The sequence below is a fragment of the Musca autumnalis genome, unplaced genomic scaffold (assembly GCF_047663935.1).
Source record: "Musca autumnalis isolate F117 unplaced genomic scaffold, ASM4766393v1 scaffold_1, whole genome shotgun sequence".
Classification (NCBI taxonomy): Eukaryota; Metazoa; Arthropoda; class Insecta; order Diptera; family Muscidae; genus Musca; species Musca autumnalis.
In genome coordinates, this window is record NW_027411644.1 from 261456758 (window position 1) to 261483827 (window position 27070).

General features: G+C 34.2%; 1 protein-coding gene across 39 annotated transcripts in view; it reads right to left on the bottom strand.

The window, feature by feature from the left end:
• tmod (tropomodulin) overlaps window positions 1-27070 on the bottom strand; it is a 484472-nt gene that overhangs the window by 427113 nt on the left and 30289 nt on the right. The window contains exon 1 of one of the 39 annotated variants that reach the window (XR_012409073.1): window positions 4617-5435. The exons of 37 other annotated variants lie outside the window; for them this stretch is intronic. Coding sequence is in view for 1 of the 2 variants with exons in the window: in XM_073961002.1 (XP_073817103.1) it covers window positions 4617-4637 (21 nt within the window). In the remaining variant the exon portion in view is untranslated. Of the gene's footprint in view, window positions 1-4616; window positions 5664-27070 lie in introns of those variants that run through there. One more of the 39 variants, XM_073961002.1, reaches the window with a different exon arrangement.

Below are 27070 nucleotides of genomic sequence, written 5' to 3' on the forward strand. Positions count from 1 at the left end.
CTCCGACGAAAGTGTCTGCGAAACCAATTCAAACCTCTTCCACTAGTATGTGTCGTCGAATTTCAACGAATGCACACACCAACATTTGGTTGGTCTGCTTACAGCAAAAACAACACACGTCGTGCCAGTGTCTTCAATTAGAAACATTGCAAACGCTATCCCAATAAAAAAAACGCCAACAAGAAACAAGGGAACTGATGAGATCCAGTGGCGTGGATCGAAACTATAGTATTCCCTGCCTTACCACTTGGCGAACAATGCCAAATCTTTTCCAGTAATAAATTAGTTAGTTTTTAAAATATTAAAACAACAACAATGGGATTAAGCCAGACTATTTTGAAAAAACAAAAGTACCTAAAAATGTTTAAAATATCCATGCCCTTAAAAATTGTTAAAAAATCCACTTATCTAAAAAATCTTTAAAATATACACGCCTCTAACACGATTTAAAAAAAATCACTTAGCTAAAATTCTTTAAAATATCCACGCCTCTAAAAATGTTTAAAAAAATCCACTTATCTAAAAAATCTTTAAAATATCCATGCCTTTTAAATGATTTTAAAAAATCCACTTGTCTAAAAAATTTTCAAAATATCCTCGTCACTAAAACGATTTTTAAAAATCTTTAAAATATGCAAGACTATAACAAATTTAAAAAAAAAATCCACTTATATAAAAAGTCTTTAAAATATCCACGACTCTAAAACGATTAAAAAAAAATCTTTAAAATATCCACGTCACTAAAACGATTTTAAAAAATCTATTCTATAAAATTTTTTTCAAAAAATGCACGAAAAATATTTTAAAAAAATTCACGTATCTAAAAAATCTTTAAAATATCCACGCCCCTTAAAATATTTTAAAAAATTAACGAATCTAACAAATTTGAAAAATATCCACGCCTCTTAAAATATTTTAAAAAAATCCACGTATCTAAAAAAATCTTTAAAAGATCCACTCCTCTTACATTTTTTTAATGTAAAAATCTTTAAAAAAATCTTTAAAATATGCATCCACGTCTCTAGAAAATCTTTAACATTTCGTGTGTCTAAAAAATATTTAAAAAAATGCACGTCTCTCCAAAATCTTTTAAAAATACTACGTCCCTACAACGCCTTTTAAACGATTTTAAAAATCCACCTATCTAAAAATCTTTAAAATATCCACATCTCTAAAACAATTTTACAAAATCCACTTATCTAAAAAATCTTTAATATGTCCACGTCACTAAAACGATTTTACAAAATCCTTAATACATATGTCCACGTCACTAAAACGATTTTAAAAAATCTTTAAAATGTCCACGACTAAAATATTTTTTATTTCAAAAAATCCGCGAAAAGTATTTTAAAAAATCCACTTATCTAAAAATCTTTAAAATATCCACGCCTCTTAAAATGTTTTAAAAAATCCACGAATCTAAAAAATTTTAAAAATATCGACGCCTCTTAAATTTTTTTTAAAGAAAAAATCTTTAAAATATCCACGCCTCTTAAAATGTTTTAAAAAATCCACGTCTCTAAAAAATCTTTATGAACCTACGGCCTATTTTCTCAGTAAGTATGTACTTGCCCCTGGAAAAAACGTGTACAGTCGTAATGGGGGCACGAACACAAGTTGTTGCAAACAGAATCAAGCCGATTCGAGGGTATGTATGGACCCAATCGGTTACTCCCTTCGACAGTTATCGTACCCACAGTTATCGAAATTTGCTTAACTTTTGTGGGGGAGGTACTGGATGGAGTGGACCGATATGATCTAGCTTCATACTTCAACTAAGTTTGGACAAAATGTTACGGTACCCAAAATTTAAACCAAACCGTGAACTCCAGCTAGCCAGACAGACGGACGGACATGGCTAAATCGATGTCTGAAAATGTCTGAAAGGGATTTCGTCCAAACATACTTGGGGTCTAAAATCGTTCTTTCGATGAGGTAAAATTAAAAAAAAATTAAAATATCCATGCCTCTAAAAAATTTTTAAAAATCCACTTATCTAAAATATCTTTAGAATATCCACCACTATAAAACACCACTGCTATAAAAAATCTTTCAAATATCCACGTCTCTAAAAATATTTAAAAAAAATCCACGTATCTAAAAAGTCTGCAAAATATCCTCGGCCCGAACTTGTTATACCATCCATCACGAGTTGTATTTAAGTAAAATGGAACAATTAGTTTACTTTCGTTTATGAATACCAAATACTGAATTCCAAATTTCAGCAATAATGTGGCTAAACTTCAAAGTACCGAAATTCGGCAGGTACCGTTCTACTATATCAAAAGGTCGATCTATACCGACAAATTTCTGGCGGAAATTTTTAAGACTCAAAGAAGACTAAATACCATATTTTCGATACATCGGTAAGATAATGTGGCTAAAAAAAACAATAGGTACGCTTCTATGGTGGATATAGGAAGACGTCGACACATTCTGGGAATTCTCTTTTGAAATAATTTATAACCTCATGGAAGACTCACCAAAAATTTCAGTTATTTCGGTGGGATATTGACGTTCAGAATTACGACAAATCGGGAGGTACCGTTCTATGGTACCGTTGATTAAGTCGTGTACCGTTCTATTAAGTCGTGGACCTGTACAGACAAATTTCTGGGGGGAAATTTTATACCACCAAATTTCATCCACTTCGGTGGAATATTGAAGCCACAACCTTCAAAATACCGAAAATCCGGAGTAACTGTTCTGTGGGGTTAATAAGAGGGCGTGGTCCTATATCTACAAACTTAAAGTTGAATATTGAAGCCACAACCCTCAAAATACCGAAAATTGGGATATACCGTTCTAAGGGCGCTATATGAAGGCGTAAACCCATACTGACAAATTAAGAGGGGGAATTTGAAAACCCCCCAACGAAGACTAAATACCAAATTTCAGCCATTTCGATGGATTATTGTGTCCATAACCTTCAAAATATCGAAAATCGGTAGGTACCGTTCTATGGGGCAATATTAAGGCGTGGACTAAATACAAAATTTCAGCCATGTTCGGAGGAACGTTGAGGCCACAACTTTCCAAATACCAAAAATCGGGAGGGCTATATTAAGGCGTAGACCTCTACCGACAAAATTCTGGGGGATAGTTTTCTACCCCCGGCAAAGCTTAAGTACCCAATTTCAGCCATTTCGGTGTGATAATGAAGCTAAAAACACGTAAATAAAAATCTTTAAAATATCCACACCTCTAAAAAATGTTTAAAATTCCGTGTGTCCAAAAATATTAAAATACACTTTTCTAAAAAATCTTTTGAATATCCACACCTCTAAAAATCTTTAAAATTCATGTGTCTAAAATTATTTAAAAAAATCACGTCTTTACAAAATCTTTAAAAAAAATCCACGTCTTTATGAAATCTTTAAAATAGCCATGTCTTTATAAGTCTTTAAAAAATGCACGATTCTTTTCCTCTAAAAATCTACGATTATTTCTTTCTAAAAACCTTTTAAAATCTTTCAAAAATTCACAAAAAATCCCCTGAAAACATCTTTTAATAATCCAAGGTTATTCCTCCTAAAACCTTTTAAAAATTTGGAATATTCACACCTAAAAATCTTTTTAAAAATTTAAGATTATTTATATCTATTTTTTTCAAATCCCCCCTAAGATCTTTAAAAAATCCACATGAATTTCTCTTTGAAAATCTTTAATACCTCTCCTAGAGGATGTATTACCCTTACCCACAAGAGTATTCCCCATAAAACCTTTTAAATTTAAGATTATCCCTTCTATAAATCTTTTAAAAATATACGATTATTCACACCTTAAAATCTTTATAAAAACTTAAGATTATTCATATCTAATTTTTTCAATTCCCCTCTAAGATCTTTAAAAAATCCACGAGAATTTCCCTTTGAAAATCATTAATATCTCTCCTAGAAGTTGTATTACACTTACCCACAATCAGGCACGTACGCAATGGAGAAACCCTTGGTGCGCTCCACCTCGGAAATGAAAATTGTCCATACACTTTTTTATCATTATTCTTCAAAATGTCATATTTGTTCAAAGTTTTATACCACCAATGGAGATCATATGCCAAATTTCAGCGATTGTGGGTTATGGAGGCCACAACCTTCAAAATACCGAAAATCGAGAGGGACCGTTCTATAGGGGCTATATAATGACGTGGTCCTATACCGAAAAATTTCAGGGGAAATTTTTATAACTCCAACAAAGACTAACTGCCAAATTTCAGACATTTCGGTGGAATACTGGGGCCACAACCTTAAAAAATACCTAAAAAAGTTTGGTACTTTTCATGGAAAAATCATGAAAAATGGCTTATATTTGGATCTACAACTGGAGCTTAAAGTATAAATAAAGATGCAAGAAAAAAATCCAATGAGTAACAAAAGGACACTTAAATATAACAATCAATAAGCATTTCAATGTGGCATTCAAAATAAACATGACTAAGAACGGAATATGGAATTTAGAATGACGAAGTTTGAAGTGAAAACGAACGTTTTTTTTTTTTTTTTGATACTGATTCTTTTGTTAATATGCACAGCTGACAGAAAGTATTTATAATTTATGACATTGCATTGTAGATGATAAAATTATTACTGAATGAATAGAATTGCAAAACTTCTCACCTCTTCTTCAATAATTGCCATATTTTTTGTTGTATTCCTTATGTTAATTGATTGATTAGATGTAATCCAAGAAGTAGTAGTTGAATATAATTTGAAATTTTATATATCTTTCTGTTTTTATTTCAATTAGTAAGTAATATTATTTTTCCAGTAATTTTATTTTTAAATTTCCATTATAAGGCGCAAAAACTTTTGAAACGATTTTTCTTTTTGTAAAATGTTCAAACTAAATGCGCAGAGATTTTTTTTTAAAAGAACCAATTTTTGTAATCTTTTGTGTATATTTTTTCTGCTTGTGTTATAACTTTTTTCCCAAATATCCAGATAAAATTGCGTTTTATTTTAAGTTGTGTATCATTAATCTTTTAACTGCACTACACTGCACTGTTGACTATATTTAGTATACAAAAATATAATTATGGTCCAAATAAGAAAATAAACATTTGTAATTTTAAAACATTTCTTCTTTTTGTTTGTTTACAAGACCGAAACGGTTTATTTTTTCTTTTATTTCTTTGAAATGCCACCCAACAAATACCAATAATGTAAAAATAATAATTAGATTTCCATCAGCAAAACATTTTTTTCTTTCCTTAATTTGTGATTTTTGATTGCATATGAAATTATTTTTGGTGCACACTTTCTATTTTCCTTTCTTTCTTTTTGTTATTGTAAGAACAACGAAACCGATCTGTTACAAGCGAAACAGGTTTGGTGTTAATTTGGGGTTAAAATTCGCTGACGCCGCGTATTTTCATTTACGAGCTCGTACAACGTATCCTTTAGAATTTTATTATATTACTGCCAATCGAAAACGATATTACATTTTGCCAATTTTCTATTTTATTTGATCAGATGTTTTTACTTTTTTCTTTTGTTTAACTTTTAGCAATTGTTTGCTATCTATCGTCTTTTTTTAAGTAAACAATGATCAATTTTGCGTAACTATAAAAAAACGAAAGAATTCACACTATTTTTCTTGACGAAAAGACATCAACTAATGACGCATCATTAGGATGATGTTAATTGCTATGCAATCAAATGTGATTAAAATTAACTACACCCCTCACTACTAATAGTCACGTCTTCTAGTTCAATATTCAACGATATAAATTTTTTTGTAATTCCTCATAATATTACTTACAGGATGCTCTTGGTTTTTTATGTAAAACTTACCTGTAAAGAAAACAAATGTTTAATATTAATAGAGGATAAAAAATTAATTTATATAACAATTAATTTAATTAAGTAATATTAATTTATATTATTGAAAAAAAATATATAACATTTTATATTTTGTACATTATATATTTTATATTATATATTTTATAGTTTATATTTTATACCCTCAGCATTTATACTAACGAGGGTATATACACTTTCATACGGGCAAAATGTGCCTCATCGAAATAATGGTTTTAGACCCCAAGTATGTTTGGACGAAATGTGTTTCAGACAATTTGGAGTCGATTGAGCAATGTCCGTCCGTCTGTCTGGCTGGCTGGAGCGCACGATAACTTTCGAAGGGATAAACCGATTCAGTTCAAATTTTGGATTTCGTAATATTTTGCCCAAACTTAGTTTAAGTTCGAAGATGGGCTATATCGGTTCACTCCTTCCTGTACCTCCCCCACAAAATTTCGAAAATGTTCTGAAAATTTGTGCGCACGATAACTCTTGAAGGGAGTAACATATTTGGTCCATACTTTGCATATCGTGACATTCCTAATGAGGTTCCAATATGGACTCAATCGGTCGACTCCTTAGGGTACCTCCCACACAAAATTTCGGTAAAGTTCAGTTTGGGACCTGCTCTCGAATCGCTTTGATTTTTGTTCTAGCAACTTGTATTCACTGCCCCCATACAACGGTACAAGTTTCATCAGGGGCAAGTCCATACTTCCTGAGAAAATGGCCCCAAAGTTGCAAAAAAAACCCTATGACACCGTGTGAGGTGGTTGGAGCGCAAGATAACTCTCGAATGGATCTGCCGATTCGGTCCAAAATTTTGCCTTAGTAATATTTTGTCCAAACATAGTTTAAGTTCGAAGATAAGCCATATCGGTCCACTCCTTCAGGTACCTCCCCGACAAAAGTTCAAAAATGGTCGGAAAAATTGTTCGTACGCTAACTCTTGAAGGGAGTGGCCGAATTGGTCCATACTTTACACATCCTAATATATCTATATAGATCAGGTTCAAATATGGACTATATTTGTCCACTCCATCCGGTACCTACCACACAAAATTTCGGATTAGTTCACTTTAAGATCTGCAATCGAACAACATTGATTTTTGTTGCAGCAACTTTCATTCGCTGCCTCAATTACGATGGTAAAATTTTTTTCAGGGGCAAGTCCATACTTCTTGAGCAAACAGCCCGGAGGGTGTAAAAACCCCCTATTGCACCATATGTAGTGGCTGGAGATCCACTTCCATAATGGTCAATGTCGATCTATTCCTTTAAGTATTTCCTCCGCAAAACTTTTGATTTTTAATCCTAATCAACATTTTTGTCGGTTCAAACATCCATCATTTTTAAAACTCCCTAAATACTTAAGGTTTTTGGGAAAACATTGTTTCAATATACACAGGCTGAGGGTATACCTCTGTCAGCAAAGCTGACTGATACTTTTTTTACTTGTAGTTGAAGCTACCCAGCAAAAATACTCATTACAAATTGACCTACATTCTCTTTATTTTAACACGGGCATGTCATAGGGAGTAAGTACTTATTTTTTGACACTTAAAAGTAAATAAATAAGTACTTAAATAAGTAGTTACGACTTGAAGTAACCAGGGAGTAACTACTTATTTATCTACTTTGTAGTGGCCAACAAATAAGTACTTACTCCCTATGACATGCCCGTGTTAAAACAATGAGAAAGTAGGCCAATTTGTAATGAGTATTTTTGCTGGGAACTTGCATTTGCCGATGGTAAAAGTTTTTTTCAGGGGCAAGTCCATACTTCTTGAGCAAACAGCCCGAAGGGCGTATGGCACCATAATGGTCAATGTCGATCCATTCCTTTTAATATCTCCTCCGTAAAACTTTTGATATTTAATCCTAATCAACATTTTTGTCGGTTTAAACGCCCAACATTTTTAAAACCCCCTAAATACATACGTTTTTTGGGAAATTTTTTTTTTCAATATACACAGGCTGAGGGCATATCTCTGTCGGCAAAGCTGACTGATACTTTCTTACTTGTTATATTTTATATTATATATTTTATACTTAATATTTAATATTTATACCCTCCACCATATGGAGGGTATAATTAAATTTGTCATTCCGTTTGTAACACATCGAAATATTCGTCGGAGACCCTATAAAGTATATATATTATTGATCAGCATAAAATTCTAAGTCGATTTAACCATGTCCGTCTGTCTGTTGAAATCAAAATACAGCTCGCAATTTTAAAGATAGAGTGTCAATATTTGGTACAGAAGTTTTTATTACTTGCTGGATGGTTGGTGTGGAAAATGGGACATATCGGTCCACGTTTTGATATAGCCCCCATAGAACAATACCTCCCAATTTTCGTTATTTTTAAGGTTATAGCTGCATTATCCTACCAAAATGGCTGAAATTTGGTACATAGTCTTCTTTGGGGTATAAAACTTTCCACCAGAATTTTGTCGGTATCGGTCCACGCCTTCATATAGCCCCCTTAGATCGGTACCTCCCGATTTTCGGTATTTTGAAGGTTTTAGCTTCATTATCACATCGAAATGGCTGAAATTTGGTCCTAAGTCTACGTTAGTGGTATAAAACTTTCCCCCAGAACTTCGTCGGTATCGGTCGATGCCTTCATATAGAACGGTACCTCAAGATTTTCGATATTTTGAACGTTGTGCCCTCAATATTCCACCGAAGTGGGTGAAATTTGGTACTTAGACTTCGTTGGGGGTACTCAAACTTCCCTTTAAATTTGGATATTCGTACTTACATATGTGTACGAAAAGTACTAAATTGTGCAAAATTTAGTACAACTTGAATTTGGGTGAACTGATAGAACTGGAATCTTGAAATATGACACTAAGATTAATGTTGGAGAATAGGATTGAGGTAGTTTTGGAAATTCGTACTTACGTGTACGAAAAGTACTAAATTTGTAACAATTTGGATTTGGGTGAACGGATAGAGCTGGAATCCTAAAATTTGGAATTAAAATTGCTATTGGGGTGTGGGATTGAGGTAATTTCGGTATGAAGGGTACTAAATTTGGTACAATTTGGATTTGGGTGAACGGATCGAGCTGGAATCCTTAAATTTGGAATAAAGATTGCTATTGAGGTGTGGGATTGCGATAGTTTTGAAAATTCGTACTTATGGGTATGAAGGGTACTAAATGGTATTAAATTTGGTACAATTTGGATTTGGATGAACGGATAGAGCTGGAATCCCGAAATATGGAATTAAAACAAGTAAAAAAGTATCAGTCGGCTTTGCCGACAGAGATATACCCTCAGCCTGTGTATATTGAAACAATTTTTTCCAAAAAACGCATGTATTTAAGGAGTTTTAAGAATTTTGGGCGTTTGAACTGACAAAAATGTTGATTAGGATTTAATATCAAAAGTTTTGTGGAGGAGATACTAAAAAGAATGGATCTCCAGCCACTATATATGGTACCATAGGGGTTTTTTAGAACTTCAGGGATGTTTGCTCAAGAAGTATGAACTTGCCCCTGAAACAACTTTTACCATCGCAATTGAGGCAGCAATGCAAGTTGCTTCAACAAAAATCAAAGTGATTCGAAAGCAGGTCTTAAAGTGAACATGTATCCGAAATTTTGAGTGGGAGGTACCGGATGGAGTGGACAAATATAGTCCATATTTGAACCTGATCTATATCTGGTAGATATATTAGGATGTGTAAAGTATGGACCAATTCGGCCACTCTCTTCAAGAGTTATCGTACGCACAATTTTACCGAACATTTTTGAACATTTTTTGGGGGAGGTACCTGAAGGAGTGGACCGATATGGCTTATCTTCGAACTTAAACTATGTTTGGACAAAATATTACTAAGACCAAACTTTGGACCGAATCGGCAGACCTGTTCGAGAGTTATTTTGCCCTCCAACCTCCTCACACGGTGTCATAGGGGTTTTTTGCAACTTTCAGGCTATTTTCTCAGGAAGTATGGACTTGCCCCTGATGAAACTTATACCGTCGTATGGAGGGCAGTGAATACAAGTTGCTAAAGCAAAAATCAAAGCGATTCGAGAGATGGTCCTAAACTGAACTTTTCCAAATTTTTGTGTGGGAGGTACCCGACGGAGTGGACCAATTGAGTCCATATTAAAACCTAATCTAAGTCTGGTACACGCTTCACGATGGGCAAAGTATGGACCATATCGGTTACTCCCTTCAAGAGTTATCGTGCGCACAAATTTTCCGAACATTTTCGAACTTTTGTGGGGGAGGTACCGGAAGGAGTGGACCGATATAGCTCATCTTCGAACTTAAACTAAGTTTGGGCAAAATATTACGAAAGCCAAAATTTGAACCGAATCGGTTCATCCGTTCGAGAGTTATCGTGCGCTCCAGCCAGCCAGACAGACAGACAGACGGACGGACATTGCTCAATCGACTCCAAATACTTGGGGTCTAAAACCATTATTTCGATGAGGCACATTTTGCCCGTATGAAAGTGTATATACCCTTCATAGCCTAAAGGCTGAGGGTATAAAAATAGTACATCAGAACATCTGCAATTTTTTTTTCAACTTTTGTATAATAGTATAATTTTGAAAGTTATGGTTCCAATATTCCACCGAAATGGCTGAAATTTGGTATTAAGACTTCGTTGGGGGTACTCAAACGTCCCTTTAAATTTGTCGGTATAGGTCCACGCCTTCATATAGACCCCATGGAAAGGTACCTCCCGATTTTCCGTATTTTGAAGGTTGTGGCTTCAATATTCCACCAAAATGGCTGAAATTTGGTATTTAGTCTTCAATGTGATATAAAAGTGTTCGCCAGAAATTTGTCTGTACAAGTCCACGCTTTCATATTGCCCCATTTCCGACTATTTTCACCGGGGCCGTCTCTGTACAATCCATGACAATTTCAGGAAAATCAATTCAGTAGTTTTTGAAGAAAAGAATAAAATTGAAAAAAGTGGGTGTGGTCAAATTTTCTTTGCATAAAAACATAAGTTGGGTTATGACGAACATTTCAAAAAAAAAAAAAATTATCCAAATCGGTTTAGTCGTTCTCAACTGATGACATTACCAACGAACGACATTTGATTTTTAATTAATGTAAGGCTCTCTAAAGGCCTTACAGATACATTGAAAAATTAGGAGTCTACCGAAGTCCCACGCATCCAACCATTACACTACGTTTCACGGATGGTAAAGCCGATCTTCAGGTGTATTAGGATGTTGTTGTTGTGGCAGACGAAGGCAAAGCTTGGAAACTAGTATATATATCGCACTTCATTAGATAAATGTATATGCGAAATTATGTCAGTTAATTGAAACTCCAAACTTTTCCTATAGTCCTGCTTGGTAATCCCATTTTTTCAATGTTCACAAATACTACGGTAAGTTTTATTCCTACATCATTAATAATTGCTCTTCTATATCAGAAGATTTTATTTTTTTTTTATTTGATCATCAATTATTGTCTACTAAAGTTTTGACAAGTTGATGGTGGCTTAGAGCACTAAGACGCCGGCAAACTTGACACCCAGGTTCGAATCCCAGCCTGGCTCATGCTGAAATTATTTTTTATTTTTGCCTTATTAAGGCGAAGGCCATTTATAGTGATATTTAATTAATTCTCTTTCGAGTTGAGCTGTAAGGCCTTTAGAGATACATTGAAAAATTAGGAGTCTACCGAAGTCCCACGCATCCAATCATTATTTACAAAAATATATCATTTTTAAAGAAATAGGGTATAGGGGAAGAACCCTGACCCCTCCGAAATCCAACAAAATTTGTAGCCCATTTTAACTGAGGGCCATCTGTGTACATTCCCTGACAATTTCAGAAAAATCGGTTCAGTAGTTTTTGTAGAAAATATACAAATTGAAAAAAGTGGGCGTAAAAGTGGGTGTGTTCAAATTTTCTTTCAATAAAATTGAAAAAAGTCGGGTTATGGCGAACATATCACAAAAAAAATTATTCAAATCGGTTCAGCCGTTCTTAACCGATGTCATTTTTATTTATAAAGATTTTTTATATATTTTTATATATGTTTGTTTTGTTTATTGTTGAAGTTCAATCTCATTTTCGATTGTTTGAGTGGAGTATTCCCCCATTGGCTCAACTTCATTTATTACTCTCTATTACAGAGAGTAATGTTTTTCAAAACGAACTGACAGTGTTGCAAAATTTTACTGATCGCTACCAATATCATGATTTCATCCCGGCGAAGGGAATTATCAATTATCAAAATTTTGCAACATTGTCAGTTCGTTTTGAAAAACATTACTCCACTCAAACAATCGAAAATTTTTTATATATTTTATATTTTGTATTTATACCCTATACCACAATGTGGAAAAGGGTATAATAAGTTTGTTTTCCCAAAAATTCATGTAACGCCGCGAAATATTCGTCGTAGACCCCTCATGTGGTATACCAAACTTCATATCTCGACGAGATAAAGCGATTTAGCGATGTGTGTCCGTCCGTCCGTCTGTCCGTCCATTAAAAATTGTAATCAAGCTAGAGGCCGCAATTATGGACCGATTGTCACGAAATTTAGTATGGAGGTCGGGTTTGGACCAGAATAGAACTGATTAGTTTTTGGCGATGATCGTGAAATGTTAAAGGGATGAAATGGACCAAAAACAAAATTTTTGCTCGATTTTGTAGCCGCTCTGTAGGTCGCAATAATAGTCCGATCGGCGCGAAATTTTAAACGTAGTTTTGGTTTGAGATGAAGAAGTAGCGTGCAAGTCAACGGTATGATCGGATAATATTTAGCGGGTTAAATTGATCAAAACTTTTGTGTGAAAATTGGTAAAATTTCTAATGCACATCTTATAACAGCTAGCCCGGAAAGCTAGTGCACAGGGATAGTGGTATAGGGTATCACATGGTCGGCCCCGTCCGACTATAGTCTGTTCTTACTTGTTTATATTATAAATTTGATATTTTATATTTCAAATTTTATATTATATATTTTATACTTTATATTTTGTATTTTATATTTTGTATTTTATATTATATATTATATATTTTATTTTTTATATTTTATACTACCTGACACGGTTCGCATTGCTGGCCCTTGAAACAGTTTTATGTTACGTTTTCTTAAGTCAATTATATTTTTCTTGCATCGCTAGTTAGTCGGGATCTTCAAGTGACTATAAATAAAAAATCATCTGAAATTCAATTTTTCAATTCAATTCAAATTTATTGAGTCTTTTTTTAATCTCATACAAGTTTAAAATGCACATAATATGAAATACTTAAAGCTATTATGTTTTGTTTCAATGACATATTTAAAAATTCAGCATCTGGCTTGTTTTGACGTGTAAGATATGTTGTTATTGTACCGTGAAAGTAAATCGTGTTTGCTCTCGACACTTCAATATTTAGAGAGCATGTCTCATTTGGATTAAACTTAAAACTAAACTTAACCTAACCTAAACCTAATAAAAAAAAAAATAATAAAAAAAATAAATAAGAGATGAATAAGAAATGTGGCCTCTCTGACAGGAATGTTTAGACCTGTCAGAGAGGCCACATTTCTGGTTAATTTAGCCTCTGTGGATTCCAGGAGAAGTGCGTACATAAAAATCTCGACACATTAAACCATCCAAATCATAATTTAGATCAATTCCAAGAGCTGAAATATAATTTGTATTTGCCCAGTTGTATTCCGATTCAATTTCAACAACTTCATTCATAAGTGGGTTTGGATGCAAATGATATGGAAATCGGCTCAGAAGTTTTGGAGATATAACATATTTAAACACGTAAGAAAACATTAAGTTCGACCGGACCGAACTTTTATACCCTCCACCAAAATTAAATTGAAAGAGAATGGAATAATTAGTTTCCTTTCATCTACGAAATTACTTAGCTCCGCCTAATTACCAAATTTCAACCATTTTGGTAGGATAATGAAGCTAAGACCTTAAAAATACCGAAAATCGGGAGGTACCGTTCTATGGGGGCTATATCAAAACGTGGACCGATATATCCCATTTTCAATACCAACCATCCTGCTAGTAATAAAAACGTCTGTACCAAATATTGACTCTCTATCTTTAAAATTGCGAGCTGTATCTTGATTTCAACAGAAAGACGGACGGACAGACGGACATGGCTTAATCGACATAGAATTTTATGCTCCGACGAATATTTCAATGTGTTACAAACGGAATGACAAATTTAATTATACCCTCCATATGGTGGAGGGTATAAAAAGGCATGATCGGGCCTTTAGATCCCAAATAACTACCTAGGGTGGGGGGCACAGTCCCCATTGCAAATTCATCAAACCGATACGTTCGCTAGATTTAAAAAATAGGGCCCTCCGAAATTTAACAAAATATATTTCCTATTTTCAACAGGGGTCATCCCTGTACATTCTCTGAAATTTTCAAGAAAATCGGTTCACCCAGATAAAGCCACTGGTCGTTTAAACGCCACAAAAAAGGTTGCAAAAATTGACGTAAAACTCTGGTTTTTTCGAATATTTTTGTGGGGTTTTTGCATTTTGTTATAGTATTGTCTGTTACCTGTCATTTCACGCTTATAACGCTTCATTTGCTCTACGTATTTCCACGCAACTGGGCTAAAACCCAAGCTATTCGAAAAAATCGACTTTTTTGTAATTTTCGACTTTTGATGAAAAATTTAAATATGCGATAAAAATTTAATCATAAATGTTAGAATAATATAAAGTCAGGGATTTGTTAGGAATATAGTAAGAGTATTTTCACAATCAAAAACCATGGGATTGGCATGTAAGGATACACCAATATTACCCTCCAAAGTTTTTGGCACTTTTAAAAGAAGGCCCGATTGCAGGAAAACTATACGTTTTAGAGAAAAAATGTTATTTAAAAAGAAATGCTTAAAAATAATCAAAAATAAAATTATCACACACAATTTTTAAGTTTTTTTTAAGTTAAGTAGTTTTAAATTTATAACATATTTAAAATAAATGGGTGTGGTGGGGTCTTTAAGCCCCAAATGAGTACCTAGGGTCGAGGATACAACCACTATTTATAGTAATGGTGTATTCGGTTTTTAAGCCTTCATTGAATTATATTGTATTTTGTAACAAATTTTGAAGATTTCCACATTTAAGTCCAGGAATAATCACGTTTTCATCATTATCGTGCTTATTTTCTAACTACGGTAATGAAAAAAAGGTCCATCGCTAAATAATGCACATTTTCGACCCCAAAAACAAGCCTTTTCGCAATATTCCCCCATATAACCTTTTACACCACGGGACATTCTCTGAAATTTTCAGGAAAATCGGTTCAGTAGTTTTGAATATATAAAATATTTAAAAAGTGATCGTGCTAAAATAGCGTTTTTAAAAACTCGGGCATAGGGGAGGTGCCCCGCTCCTCCGAAATACAACAAAATTTATTGCCTATTTTCACCAAGGGTCCTCCCTGTACATGCTCTAAATTTTTCAGGAAAATCGGTTCAGTAGTTTTGGATATATAACATATTTAAAAAGAGGGCGTGCTAAAATAGGGGGTTTCAGCCTATTTTTACCACCGGTGTTTCCTGTACATTCTCTTAAATTTTCAAGAAAATCGGTTAAGCAGTTTTTGAGTCTATACGGAACATACTAACATACACACATTGTCTTTTATATATAAGATTTTATATTTTATAGTTTATATTTTGCATTTTATATTTTATTTTACCAACATTTTAATAATTTGTTATCATGGGGTACCCATGTCAATTGCTGATAATTACTACATTCAATAAAAAATATTTTTCTTTGTCTAATAGGTCCTTCTATTGTGAATTTGTTATTGTTTCTTTTCCAACAAATGGTGCAAATAACAGTAGAAAAAAACATTTCAAATAATTATTTCATCTCTTTTAGTTTAATTTGCTTCTCTGCGGTTACAAAATGGCAATAAATTTGCATTTATATCTCGGTGCATACAGTTCATGAATTTTGCCACCACAAAACTAACGAAATGACGACAAAACCACAGCGAAACGTGAAAAACGTTTTGCAATTACCAACCATATTTGGTCATTTTAAATACCACAAAAAATCCTTTGTTCGTTCAGACTAAGTGGCTATTATATACTGGAAATCGAACAAGCAAACAAACAGTCAGCTAAACTCAGTATAATAGAAATAATAAAAATAAAATGCTTAAAACTTTTGCAATTGCAAGTGATTATGAATATCGGGAACAATGTTACCAATGCTAGTATGAACTGTTAAAAAATTTGTCATACAACATATGTATGATCAACCAGTTGGACTAATTGTTTGTCAAACATTAGTAACTGGAACTTAAGGTAGAGTTACATTAGGCAAATATTTGCTCCAGCGACCGGCATTGTGCGCTTACTGAGAGCAAGTTAGCATAAATTCAATGTATTATTAACACCACTTGATCTCAGTAAGCGCACAATGCCGGTCGCTGGAGCAAATATTTGCCTAATGTGACCTTACCTTTACTTAATGTTGTATTTCCTAATAAAAATCTTGGTTCTTGGTTAGTCTAAAGAAGTGTTTGTTTATATTAAGAACAAATTAAAGTTGGCAACCCTGTCCAAAAAATATAATATTGTGCTACTTTTTTTCCTTGTATATATATGTACATGTATGATTTTGTTAGTTTAGTTTGAGATATTCCCCCATTCATGCTGGTATAATGAAAATAAATGTAAAACAGATAAATAAATTTGCTTTTACTAATATTTTTCCGAATTTCGATGTGTGTGGCAATAGTGATTGCTTTGCTGGTATTTTTGTTGTTGTTGGTTATTTTTGAGGCGGCAGCCGATGAATGTTTGTGGTTACTTGGGGCTATATCTATTAATATGTATTCTAATGGACACATACGCCATAGCAGGCATGTGTACAGTGGAAACTTACAGAAGTTGTCATTGATAAGTATCCTCAGAAATTAGCTACAATTATAGACCGCTCTTTACGAAATTTTATATGGTGGAATATACATCTAGTGGTGACGATGATCGTTAAATATTTAGGACGTGAAATGGACAAAGAACAAAATAAGGTTTGAGTTTATGACAGTATGCCCATTATAAATTGTAACGATATTTCGAAACACGATTATGGACCAAGGTTATATTTTATCATCTATCAAAATAAAATAATCCAAACTTTGTGTATGTAGCTACACGAGTTTAGATACTTCCCTAAGGAGTAGACCGATTAGGCCAAATTTCGAACTTAAACTAAGCTTGGACAATATATTACGAGATCCAAAGTTTGGACCAAATCGGTTGCTCCGTTTATGAGATATCGCGCGTGTCACGTTAGCCAATATTTTTGAACTTTTGTGAGGTAGGTACCGGAAGGAGTGGACCGATAGTTAAAATCTTCGAACTTTGACAAAGGTTTGCAGAAATATTAGAATATACAAGGGTTTGGAACAATTCAGTATCCAGTTTGAAAGTTGTCGTGCGCACCAGCCACTACAAATGCTGGCCGTAGGGGCCAATTTTCTCAAGAAGTATAAACTTGCCCCTTAAAAAACGTGTACCGCCGTAATGGGTACAGCGATTACAAGTAACTGAAAAAACAAAAGAAGTGATTTGAAATATTGTGTGTGAGGTATCCAAAGGAGTGGGCCGATATAGTCCACATTCGAACTTGAGTAGAAATAGCACGATGTGCAAAGTATGGACCAAATCGGTTAAGGCCTTCGAGAGTTATCGTGCGGACCATTTTAGCGAAAATTTTTGAACTTTTCTGTGGGAGGTATCCGAAGGAGTAAATATGGCCCACTTTCAAACTTAAAGTAAGTTTGTATAAAATTTTAACTAAGGCCAAATTTTGGACCGAATAGGTTGATCCGTTCGAAAGTTATTGTGCGCTCCAGCTAAATCGACTTATTTCGATGCGACACATTTTGGTCGTATGGAAGTGCCCTTATATAGGGCAATAACCAAAAAGATAACCCGGCAGTACCATGTGCGGAATATTGCCCTGATTAGAATTTTCCGATATTGAAGATTATATTAAATTTCAATAATAAATAGCTTATTTAATAACGATATGCTATTATAATGGAAAACATATAAGAACAAAGTTTAGAAGTAGCAGTCGGCTTTGCCGACAGATATATAACCTCAGCCTTTGTGGATTGGAACTTTCATATATAGACAGACCGAATTCCGGCTGCAAAACCAAAATTCTTTTCCACAAAAATTACCCAGCAAAATTTGAAGGAAGCGGTTCCATGCGATGACGTGATATCATGTCATCTTTTGCATTGGTTCAAACGATGTCGTGAAAGATCCGATCTTTTCATCAGCATTTGAACCCATGCGAAGAAAGTCGTGAAATATCCGATCTTTGCATGAATATTGTGTTTTTATTTATACAAATTTTTCAATATATATAAGATTAATTATTTACAACAGGCTTGATGTTGTCGGAGACTCGAAATCACAACCACCGTTGTTAAAACTCTCGTCGTAATCCCAGCAAAATTTGAAGGAAGGGGTTCCATGCGATGACGTGATTTCATGGCATCTTTGGCATTGCTTCAACCGAAGTCATAAAAGATCCGATCTTTTAATTGGCATTTAAACCAATGCAAAGGAAGTCGTGAAAGATCCGATCTTTTCATTAGCATTTGAACCCATGCAAAGGAAGTCGTGAAAGATCCGATCTTTTCATCAGCATTTGAACCCATTCCATCGATCCAATAGAGATGAATTTTGTGCTTTTATTTATACACATTTTTCTAAATATATAAGATTAATTATTTACAATAGGTTTGATGTTTTCGGAGACTCGAAATCACAACCAACGTTGTTAAAACTCGCGTCGTAATGGTAATGTCATTGCAAAGGGTTGCTGAAAATGACATCCCAAAGCATTGGTGAAAATGACATGACAAAGCATTGGTGTAAATGACATGCTTTGGATCCAAAAATGAATACCATCTTTTGGGGTCCACGCTCATATAAAATTCATCGATGAAGATGCTAAAAAGATGACATGCCACCTCACTTGCACCCATGATTGAATGCCATCTTTGGCATCGAACATTTTGTTGGGTATATATTAAGGAGGGTTTCAGAATTTTGTGGCCATTTTAGACATTACATCTAGCCGATAAAAGTATTGATTAAGATTAATGCTCAAAAGTATTGCGGAGGAGGTACATAAAACAATTAATCGACATAGTCCATTTTGGAAGTGGATCATATTTTGGGAACCATTTCTTTTTTTCAATTTTCGCACCCACTAGTTATCTCAGTTGGACACCGTATAACTTAGAGCGTTTGGACCACAATGTCAGGAAGCATGGACTTAACCACGAAAAACATAATACATATCAATGTAAACAGTACAACAACGAGTAGCATGGGAATACATTTACAAAGGATGTTCAAACACTTCGAGCACATAAAGAAACATGTTGAATTTTTGTGGGGGAGGTACTCTAAGGAGGAGACCAATACCGGCCATTTTCGAATATGGATCAGTTGCTCCCTTCAACAGTTTTAGCGTATACCATTTATGTGACATTTTTATACCCTAACGAGGGTATATACACTTTCATAAGGGCAAAATGTGCCTCATCCAAATAATAGTTTTAGACCCCAAGTATGTTTGGACGAAATGTGTTTCAGATAATTTGGAGTCGATTTAGCCATGTCTGTATGTCTGGCTAGAGCGCACAATAACTCTCGAACGGATTAACCGATTCGGTCAAAAATGTGGCCTTCGTAATATTTTGTTCAAACTTAGTTTAAGTTCGAAGATGGGTTGTATCGGTCCACTCCTTCCCGTACCTCCCCCACAAAAGTTCGAAGATGTTCGGAAAATTTGTGTGTACAATAACTTTTGAAGGGAGTAACCGATTTGGTCCACACTTTACACATCCTAATATATCTACCAGATATGGATCAGGTTAAAATATGGTCTATATTTGTCCACTCCTTCATGTATCTTCTACACAAAATTTCGGATAAGTTCACTTTAAGATCTGCTCTCGAATCTCTTTCATTTTTATTGAAGCAACTTGCATTCGCTGACTCAATTACGATGGTAAAAGTTTTTCCAGGGGCAAATTCATACTTCTTGAGAAAACAGCCCGAAAGGTGTAAAAAACACCCTATAGGCCCATATGTAGTGGATGGAGAGCACGATGACTCTCGAACTGATCAACCGATTTGGTCCAAAATTTGCCTTCGATATATTTTGTCCAAACTTAGTTTCAGTTCGAAGATAGGAAATACCGGCCCACAACTTCCGGAACTAAAATCGTATGCACAATATCTCTTGAACGGCCAACCAAATTGGTCCACACTGTGGATCTCCTAATAGTTTGTCTAAATTACGTTTATGTCGGCCCGTATCGGTCCTCTCCTTAGGGTACCTCCCCCACAAAAGTTCAACATTTATGTCTAAATGTAGTTTAGGGTCTGTTCGAAGATCCTTTGGAAATGCAATGTATATCGATGCTGTTCGTTGTGGTCCTGTTTACAGCGATATTATGTTTTCGTAGACAAGTCCATGCTTCCTGGCATACTGGTCCAAAAGTTATACGATGAGCCACTGAAATAACTAGTGGTCCACTGCCAAAATAGACAAAATTCAGAAAAGACTCTAAATACATTCGGGTATATCTCTGTCGACTGACTGATACTTTTTTACTTGTTTTTAATTTTTTTGGGAAGGTACTGGATGTTGTGGACCGATAACTTAAACTAAGTTTGGAAAAAATGATACGAAGGCCAACTTTTGGACCAAATCGGTTGACCAGTACAAGGCTATTTTCTCAGGAAGTATGAACTCGCCCCTTAAAAAACTTGAAACGTCGTAATGAGGGCAGCGAACATAGGTGACTGTAACAAAATCAAAGCGATTCTAGAGCACGTCTTAAACTAAACATATTCGAAATTTTGTGTGGGAGGTACCTGAAGGAGTGGACCGATAGAGTCCATTGGAACCTCATCTATGTCTGGTAGAAATTTCACGATGTGCAAAGTATTGACCAATTAGGATACTCTCTTCCAGAGCTATCGTTTGCACAATTTTTCACGAACATTATTGAACTTTTGTGGGGAAGGTAACTGAAGGAGTGGACCAATATGGCTCATCTTCGAACTTAAACTAGCCAGCCAGACACACGGACGGACTTTGCTAAAACGACTTCAAATTGTCTGAAACGGATTTCGTCCAAACATACTTGTTGTCTAAAACCCTTATTTCGATGAGGCACATTTTGCCCGTATCATAGTGTATATAAATGAAGAGGGTATAAAAACTTGTATTCAATCGGCGCAGAAACTTTTTTAACGGTAGGGGAAAAGTGACAATGCATTTCTTAATATTTTCTACGCTATATACGTATATCTGTTGGTATTTTTGATATTTACAAAAAATTCAGAAAATTTATAACCCTAGCCTCTTTAGGCTAAAGGCAGAGGATATCCAAATTTCCAAAATCGCAAAGAACCGTTCTATGAAAACGTTGACCTGCGCCGCACAGTGGTTCAGAATCGTTTTTTCCTCGTCAAAACTCTGTAACTTTTTAACGGATAGACATTTTTTCTTTTGTTCGACAGATAACCCTTCTAGCATTCCGACACATAAAAAGCCACCAAATTCGGCCTAGCGGTTGCAGAGGAATTCAAGGTTAAAGTTAAAAATGTGTATTTTTTCATATTTTGCATGAACATATGAGTGTTTTTGAGTTTTTTCATATGTCCTAACTGTTAAAAAAAAGGTTAAACCCCAATAAACAAACACTAAAAATACAAAAAAATTAAAAAAAATGGAATCCAATTTTTACAAATTTTTTTTTTTCAAAAAATTTAAAAAAATTCGGAACGGGACGTCTTTAAAAGTATATATGGACTGAAATAGGACCCTCTGGGGCATCATTCTGTGAAAACGGAACTTTGTTCTAAGTTGTTCCCTAAAAGTTCTAGTCCACTAAACTTGGAATTTCTCTAAAATTTAGTACCTGAGGAAAAATAAAATAGCATACTTCATGTAAACGCTACGCCAATTTATTAAAACGACTCTTAAAGGCAACAATCCTACCTACCCACACCTTTTGATCTAATTGCTTTCCTTAGTTTCAATATTATTACTATGGAATCCCATATAGAAATTAACAATCGGTGGCAACAAAAAATGGGGGTTTTGGCCAGGAAAATCTATTTCTGAACCACTGTGCGCCGACAAGTTTTGTAGCCCAAACGGACTCTAAATACCAAATTTCATCCGATTCAATGGAATAATGAGGCCAAAACCTTAAAAATACAGAAAATCGGGAGGTAGTGTTCTATGGGCCCTTATCAAAACGTGACCTATGACCACAATTCTTGGTGGGAAGTTTTTAACCACCAAAAGGTGGACCTGCATATATAGACCACTTCCAATACCAAAAGTTCTATGACCTACAATATATTTGACCAATATTGTATACACCTACTTCAATTCGTTCGGGTCCTGGAGTGATTTCTACAGACGGACATGTCTATATCGATGTAGAATTGCACGATTATCAAGAGTATATACGAGTACATATTTTATGCGATCTAAAATTAGTATTTGAATTAATAAATTAACAATTTAATATACCCTTTCTTTTATGGACAAGACGTCAATAGCCTTTTTTTCTCATAAATACATCAAATGTGGTCCCATACATATTTATTATAAAATGCAAATAAACAATAATTTTGTATAATATTTAATTCCAATTTTTAAAAATTTGCACATAATATGTCACTCAAATATGCCAGATATGAATGCGCATGGAAATATTGTAAACAAAAAACAAGCAAACGTTTGCAATAAATTCACATAAAAAAAACATTATTTTTCTATAGAAATGCAGCTGCTTGACCCACATGACATATTGTCTAGTCGAAAAACAAAATCATTATATGTTTTCTGTTGAAATATAATATATGTACATATGTATTTACAGTAACCATGTCAGCCAGACATGTGTGCAAGTAAAACGCAAAATGTTCCCTTACACATTATTTGACAGCTGAAAATGGATGAGTTCGTTTGAAACACTCACTCACAAGAACAACTCTTTCCATTGTATTCAAAATATACAGAACAAGTTGTGCCCAGTAATGCCGAATTTCAGAAAAATTTAGTTACATTCAGTGTTGAATTGTACCACTTTTTAGTGCTGGAATATTCCACTGGCAAATGTCCATGATAAATTTTCCTCAATTAAATTGTTGTTGGTCACCAAAAATATATCTACGCATTTATTACCAATTTGTAAATTCTTTACAACAACAAAAGTCGTATAACCACATAATATTCTGGTTTAAAAGGAATACGTTAATTACCTTCATCTTTAGAGATGACATTTATTACAGATCTCTTTATCACAGTCATTTCTCTTTGTTTTCCCACAAATAAAAAAAAAAACGAAATTATCAATGAAATGTTGGCATTTTATTAAACAATAAAAAGATTGTGCAGATTGTTTTTTCTAAATATTTACTCTACTTCCTCGAATACAATGTTAAATTATTAACAATTCTAGTATTTATTGTAATGATAATTATCACTATTGTTATTATTATTATCATGGCAATTATTATGGGCGGCATTAATGTTTCTGCGTTGCCATTAAAGGCGAAGAAGAAGATAAGTAAGGTTATAGGATATAGCCTAGATATTGTCGCACAACAAGAACTTCCTATGCATTGCATATAAAATCGCCCAAGTAAAAGGGAAGCAACTGTAGGCCATATGTTGTTTTCTTTTTGTCTTGTCTTGTCTCCTATCATTCAATTTGATTTTCTTCTTTGGTTTGGTTGCTGTGGTGGCCACTGCGAATGGCCCTATAAATGTAGCATTCATTTTCCTTGGTCATTGTTTCGCATTGTTTGGTTGTTTTCCTTTTCGCTCATGCTTTTTTGTTAAGTTGGCATTGCTTGGCTTATCGGACATCATTTGTTTATAGAATTGTTTATTTGGCCACATTTTCCTCATCTCGCTTCCTACTTTTGTTCTGTGTCTTTATTGCCAAGTCTGTTGCTTGCTATCATTTCTTCTTCTCCACCTCTTTGTGATGTGACGTTTCTTTCTTTTATTTCAAATTCATTTCGTTTATTTCCACATTATTGGCATTTATAAGTAGATATACATATACTAAGATACCATCCATGTACATATGTATGTAGGTTGTTATATGTGTGTTTTATTGCTAGGAATATTTCTACATACATATGTATGTATTTATATACTAAGCAGCACATAAGCGGAAAACACATCTATAATATACGTCATATTTCAATAAAAATAAATAACATTGTCTCGTTAATATCTCATTCTTTGTCTCGGCCATAAAGAACAAAAACTGTTCGCAGGGAACAAAGAAATACAAAACAATTTAAATTTATTTGCAAGTCAACAACGACCAAAAACACAAAAAAAAAACAACGAAGCAACCAAAAGCCAAATGACCGAGGAGCCGACTTGTTGATATCAAAATCAACAAAATTTATGCAATATATTGGACTGGCTATATTTGCGTTAGATATTGAAAAAGTATGTTTACTAGAGGTATTTTTAATAAATTATACTTTTAAGTAACTGTTGACAGTGTTTTATTATAACTGCACTTCAAAATATAAAACAATGTTCAGGACTTATCTTGGCCACACTTTTATCTCAATCGTACACGGGCTTTCACGTGGTGTCTATTGGCAAGTTTGTGTTTGGCAGAAGTATTTTGTTAGAGGAAGATCGGCTCGATTTCTTACTTCATTCTAGAGCTATGCGGTCTATGTGGGGCAGAAGGACACAGCCAATTAGGCTGCAAACTGTGTGAACCGATTTTGGGCCAAAACTATATTTTTGTTTGTAAGGCACATTAATGAATTAGAGTGTATATAATTTAAAGTTTATGACAACACTAAACCACCGTGATCTTACCTTTCTAGGAAGCAAAGAAGACCTGTTGATATCAAAGGAAAATATAATAACAAGAAGATTCGAAAACAATTTTCAACAAATCTTCTATATAAAACACCTCCAAACTTCAACAGGTGTTCTACGGTTGAAAGACCTTCAAAATGTCTTCCATTTATAGAAAATCTTCTAATTTCAGTCTATGGATAGAAGGTCTTCAATGTATAGAAGGCTTAGTTCGACAAAAAGTCTTCAATAGGTCTTCTATGCATAGAACATCTTTAACCTGTCTTCTTTGGATAAAACACCTTCCCAGGACTTCTATGGATTGAAGGCCTTCAACAGTTCCTCTATGTATAGAAAACCATTAACAGGTCTTCTATGAATAAGACACATTTAACAGGTCTTCTATGATTAAAAGACATTCAACAGGGGTTCTTTGAATATTATATCTTCAACAGGTCTTCTATGGATGACCATCAACAGGTCTTCCATGGACAGAAGATCTTTAACAGGTCATCAAAGACGGACGGAAGTCCTTCAAAATCTCTCCTATTGATTGAAGACATTACACATACTTTCAACAGGTTTTCTATGGATGGTAGATCTTCAACAAGCCTCCAATTATAGGAGACCTTCAACAGATATTTTATATACTGAAGATCTTCAAAAGGTTTTCTATGGATAAAATACCTTTAACAGGTCTACTATGGACAAGAGGGAGATCTTCAACAGGTCTTCTGTGGATAGAACACCTTTGACAGGTCTTCTATGTATAAAAGACCTTCAACAGGTCTTCTATGGTTAATCTTCAATAGGTCCTCTTTGGATAGAAGATCTGCAACAGGACATCTGTGCATATAATACCTTCAACACATCTTAAACAATTATAGGAGACTTTTAACAGAGAGAGAGAAAAGGTCATAGAAGACCTTTTAATGGTATGGAGAGAAGACAGATCTTGTGTAGATAGAGTACTTCGACAGGTCTGCTGTGGTCTTCAACAGGTATTCCATGGATAGAAGATCTTCAGCAGGTGTTCTATGGAGAAAATAACTTCAACAGGTCTTCTCTATGGTAGACCTTTTATAAGTCTTCTATACATAGAAGGCCTTCAATAGGCATTATACTTACAGAAAATTTTCGTAGAAGATTTTTCAAAGTCTGGAGAGAAGACGGGTCTTCTGTAGACAGGTCTTCTATGGATAGAAGATTTTCATCAGGTTTTTTTTTTGGATAGAGGATCTTCATCAGATCTTCAATGGATAGAAGATCTTCAACCCGCATTCTATTGATAAAACACCTTCAACAGGTCTTCTGTAGATGAAAGTCCTTTATCAGATCTTCTATACGAGTATATAGAAGACCTTATATAGACATTCTAAAGATGGAAGACATTCAACATGTCTTCTAAGGATAGAAGATCTTCAACTGGTTATCTAAGTATAGAAGATCTTCACCAGGTCTTCTATGGATAGAGGATCTTCACCTTCAACAGGTCTTCTGTAGATGGAAGACCTTTATCAGGTATTCTGTAGATAGAAGACCTTATGTAGACATTCTAAGGATGGAAGACATTCAACATGTCTTCTAAGGATAGAAGATCTTCAACTGGTTATCTAAGTATAGAAGATCTTCACCAGGTCTTCTATGGATAGAGCATCTTCAACATGCCTCCAATTAGAGAAAACCTTTAATAGGTATTCTATGGATAAAAGACCTTCAACAGGTAGATAGAAACCTTTAACAGGATCTGTTCGGGTACAGCACTGTCTAGACCTGTTGGCAATTCTTTACCCATAGATATAGAAGATCTTCAACAGAACTTCAAAGGATGGACGATCTTCAACCGGCAGTCTATTGATAAAAAACGTTCAACAGGGTCTCCATGGAAAAGATCTACCATGGATAGAAGATCTTCAACAGGTATTCTATGGTAAAAATAACTTCAACAGGTCTTCTATAGATGGAAGATATTTAACAGGTCTTCTATAGATGGAAGACTTCCAACAGATCTTCTATGGAAAGAAAAATTTAAACAATTATAGAAGATCTTCTATTTATATAAAATTTTCAATAGGTCTTAAGTGCATAGAGTAAAAACCAAATTTCCTTTACAATTCCATTTGAAAAAAATAATTTTTTTTGCGAGCACATCTACGATGTTTTAGTATAGAGGTTAAGGAAAAATTCTTGATTCAAATCTGTTCGCGTTCACAAAATTGGCCGATGCGCGCAAAATTTATAGCGGTTTTTATTCTCTTATAAAGAAAAAATATTTTAAATTTCTTATTAGTTGTATTGATAAAATATATGAGTATATCAGTAGCAGCATTTGATATCCATTCGTAGATGTACCATAATTTGTTTTAA